Below are 3,362 nucleotides of genomic sequence, written 5' to 3' on the forward strand. Positions count from 1 at the left end.
ATGGGAATTCGTTCTCACGTTCACGCAGCTGTTATGCTGTTGGCGCCGTTTTCCTGGCAAGAAGTTGATCCTGTGACAGGTGCAATAAGTTACCAGGGCACCACGCTTAGCGCGTTTCTGAATATAACCAAAGCACTTAACATTACACTTCAACTCGACATCATTCGAACAGGCGCATGGGGAAGCCGTCTTCCCAATGGTACCTATATAGGATTACAACGGCTCGCTTATGATGGTAAGTGTTCAAAGCCAATACAACCCTCTAGGTCGAATGTCGGCGTGTTGAATGGGAAACGTAGGCTTCGTATAACAAACGTAGTTCGACACAAGTTAAAAAAAAAAAGTTGCTGACCCAGTGAGCTGCGACGTAACGGCGCTCCGGGTCTCTTTCATTAAAATAACAACGAGATAAACCTGTTATAGCGAATATTACAGAATATTCAGTACGGTCTGGAATTAATCTTCTCCTTGCGCCGTTTTTGTTCGCTGAATAATACTATTCCGTTTTTATTATACTCTTTTGAAAATTGCGTGTTTTTTTTTTATTCAGGTGAAGTCGACATTGCGGTAGGACCGTATTTTCAAAGCACAGTCACTGTAACGGAACTCGAACCAGGATTTCCGCATGCCTTCAGCAAATTCTGCTTTCTCAGCGGATATCGACATCTTTATTATACCGAGCTTATTACTGCACCATTTGACTTACAAGTATTCTATTGTCAAATTGTTTTCATATTTACGGAAACTAAAATCTTTAGGATTAGTTCTGATACCGACCTGTGCCAGCATTGTTGATAGTTATGATTATTTCGAAATGAGATGATAGCTAACCGAGAGACGCATCTAATCATTGACCGAATCGATCACGCTTCTCCGACGCACTTGACGTAAAATACAATATGCAGTCATCAATTGACTCGTCATTTGTTCTTATGTGCAACGAATAGTCACGAAGTAGAGGATCCTAAAGTTGCTTTCCTCCTACCAACCCCTGTCTATCGTTTTTGCCTAACCTTGTTCTTTCCTAAATGTTCTCCTCTAAGGTGTCAATCTGTATCCTAATGCTGTGCGTAATCATTCCCTGTCTATTCTACGTCACGCAAAGAACAAACCAGAGAAAGCTGTCTCTTTACGAATGCTTCTACCTCACCTCATCCATCTTTCTGCAAGACCCTATTAATAATCGCCCTTTTGTAACCGTGCCTTCGAGGATCACACTAGCCACGTGGAGCTGTGGCGCATTTATCATCGTCCAAATTATAACCGGTGTCTTGCGTTCAAATACCGCTGTAAAAAAGCAAGTTAAGCTACTTAATACATTTCAAGAGATCGTCGACAATCCCGAGATCGAGCCGGCAGCTTGGGACGGGACACCCACGATGGTCATTCTCGAGGAGAAATACCCCACCACATTCCGTATAATCAATGATCGAATTCAACGGTTAAAGACAATGCTGACGTTAAATGAAATCTTTAGTGATCAATTCATGAACAAAGTTTTGGACGGAAAATCGGTGTACATTCAAGAGCCTGATTCGATGCTAAGCGGCGTACCTCGACTCTGCGATAGGTACAGTAACCGAAATAAGGTTCAGGCACATATCGATATATGACTGTTATAAAAATTTACCACCCTAATACATAACTATTTTCGACCCGACTGTGAGACGTTACAGTGGAAACTGAGGTAGGAGAAAATGTGAACGCAAATTAGGGACCACACTCAGGACTCTATCAAACAAGACTATCAAAATAAATGCCTCGTTGGGGTGCCCCTATTATTGTACTGAAGAATCAAGGACAAGTTCGCAACTCATAACCTATTCAACGTCTACATCTGATTCGATTATAAAGATCGTTTTTGCCTAGGTGACCTTACGTTTATCCCCCCCCCCCCCCTTCCACCAAATTACCCTCAGGTTTCCAATGCAATAGAGATCTATGTACAAACGATACAGAGTAACTTCTATGTGTCTGTTTAGATACAAGGGATTTTTTCATATCAGCAACAAGAACGTCGAAACTGAGTATGTTTGGTACTATTCGCCGCAACTCGACAAGGAGACTAAAACAGCGTATAGCACCCGGACGATGTGGACTTTCGAAGCTGGGGTGCGGTGGATTCGCGAACGGGAGCTGATGCCTGCGCCACCTAAGTGCTTCACCTTTGCGATCCGCTCTAATCCCATGGATAGCAACAACGAAAGCTTCTCTATGGAACATCTACAACTATTTTTTTGCACGCTTTTCTTTGGTTATTTTTTAAGCCTAACCACTTTGGTGGTAGAACACATTAAATTTCGGTGCATTAACAAAAAAAGAAATATCACCCAAATAAGGAAAACGCCCATATCCATAAAGAGAGGCATCGCGCTTAACGCGTCTAAAGTAATGACATGAGCGTAGCGCAAGCCCTTGACTCAGAAAACCAATTCTAAAGAATATAAAAGGCCATAATTAACTCTACCTTTATAGTCTTAGGAGTATTTCAGGTTTCCGACGCCAGTATCGACTCAGCCCTACGTAGCAAGCCTAGAATGTTCAGGCACTTGTCGGTAATTTATTTCAATACCTTGAATATCTTATAGTTGTGAACCTTATTTACAAGAGCGTATAGGTTTATGTGTATGATAGGGCAGCATAAAAATTTCGATCGCAATTCTCAAACTTTTTTGTGTTTTTCCCTATTTCATCAGGATATCGGAGATCTCAATAGCCGGAGGTCTTTAGATGTTCACTTCCTTTTAACTTACTATAGGTAATACATGCTATAAGAACCGACTTATATTGCTAACTGAACTATAATAACTTCACACATTTCAGTCGATTGTAGTTCTACTAATGAGCTACAACGCTTCTACTCATGACTTACTACTTGAAACTTTTGAATAAAATGCGCTCAAAAAAGAGTCATCCACATAGTTCTGTTGTCTTTCATCATGCCCGCCTTTAGCCCACGTTTTTGCTCTTATGGTCATTCAGAGTTGCCGTGAGGGCTAGATTCAATATGTAATGATAGTCAGCTCAGCGGAAGTCGACTTGCGAGGTAGAGGCTTCATTATTATTTTTGAGTGAGGTAAGCGCTAACGTCGACGATTTCCACCAACCGATGAATAGCTCCGTAAATTCCTTGAAAATGCATTTGTCTATATATTTTATGAACTGCACAAAAAAATGCCGGAAGTCAATATAATGCCGTATTTCTCAATTCGAGGACTACTACTTAATTCTACCCAAAATTCAGAGGCAATAACACGTCACCAATTGTCACAGATTTTCTATAATTAACAATCCATTGCTGAGCGAAATCTCAATTCATAGTTTGTTTCAGAATATCTAGCCCATGAGGGATTCATGCGTCA

At 41.0% G+C, this 3,362-nt stretch overlaps 1 protein-coding gene across 1 annotated transcript; it reads left to right on the forward strand.

The window, feature by feature from the left end:
* LOC111266865 (uncharacterized) lies at positions 1-2,730 on the forward strand. The gene is made up of 5 exons (XM_022844685.1): positions 1-235; positions 551-708; positions 1,044-1,570; positions 1,983-2,156; positions 2,697-2,730. The coding sequence occupies exons 1-5, from the start codon at positions 1-3 to the stop codon at positions 2,728-2,730; spliced, it is 1,128 nt and encodes a 375-aa protein (XP_022700420.1).
* The last annotated feature ends 632 nt before the right edge of the window (positions 2,731-3,362 follow it).

The sequence above is a fragment of the Varroa jacobsoni genome, unplaced genomic scaffold (assembly GCF_002532875.2).
Source record: "Varroa jacobsoni isolate VJ856 unplaced genomic scaffold, vjacob_1.0 scaffold_1122, whole genome shotgun sequence".
Lineage (NCBI taxonomy): Eukaryota > Metazoa > Arthropoda > Arachnida > Mesostigmata > Varroidae > Varroa > Varroa jacobsoni.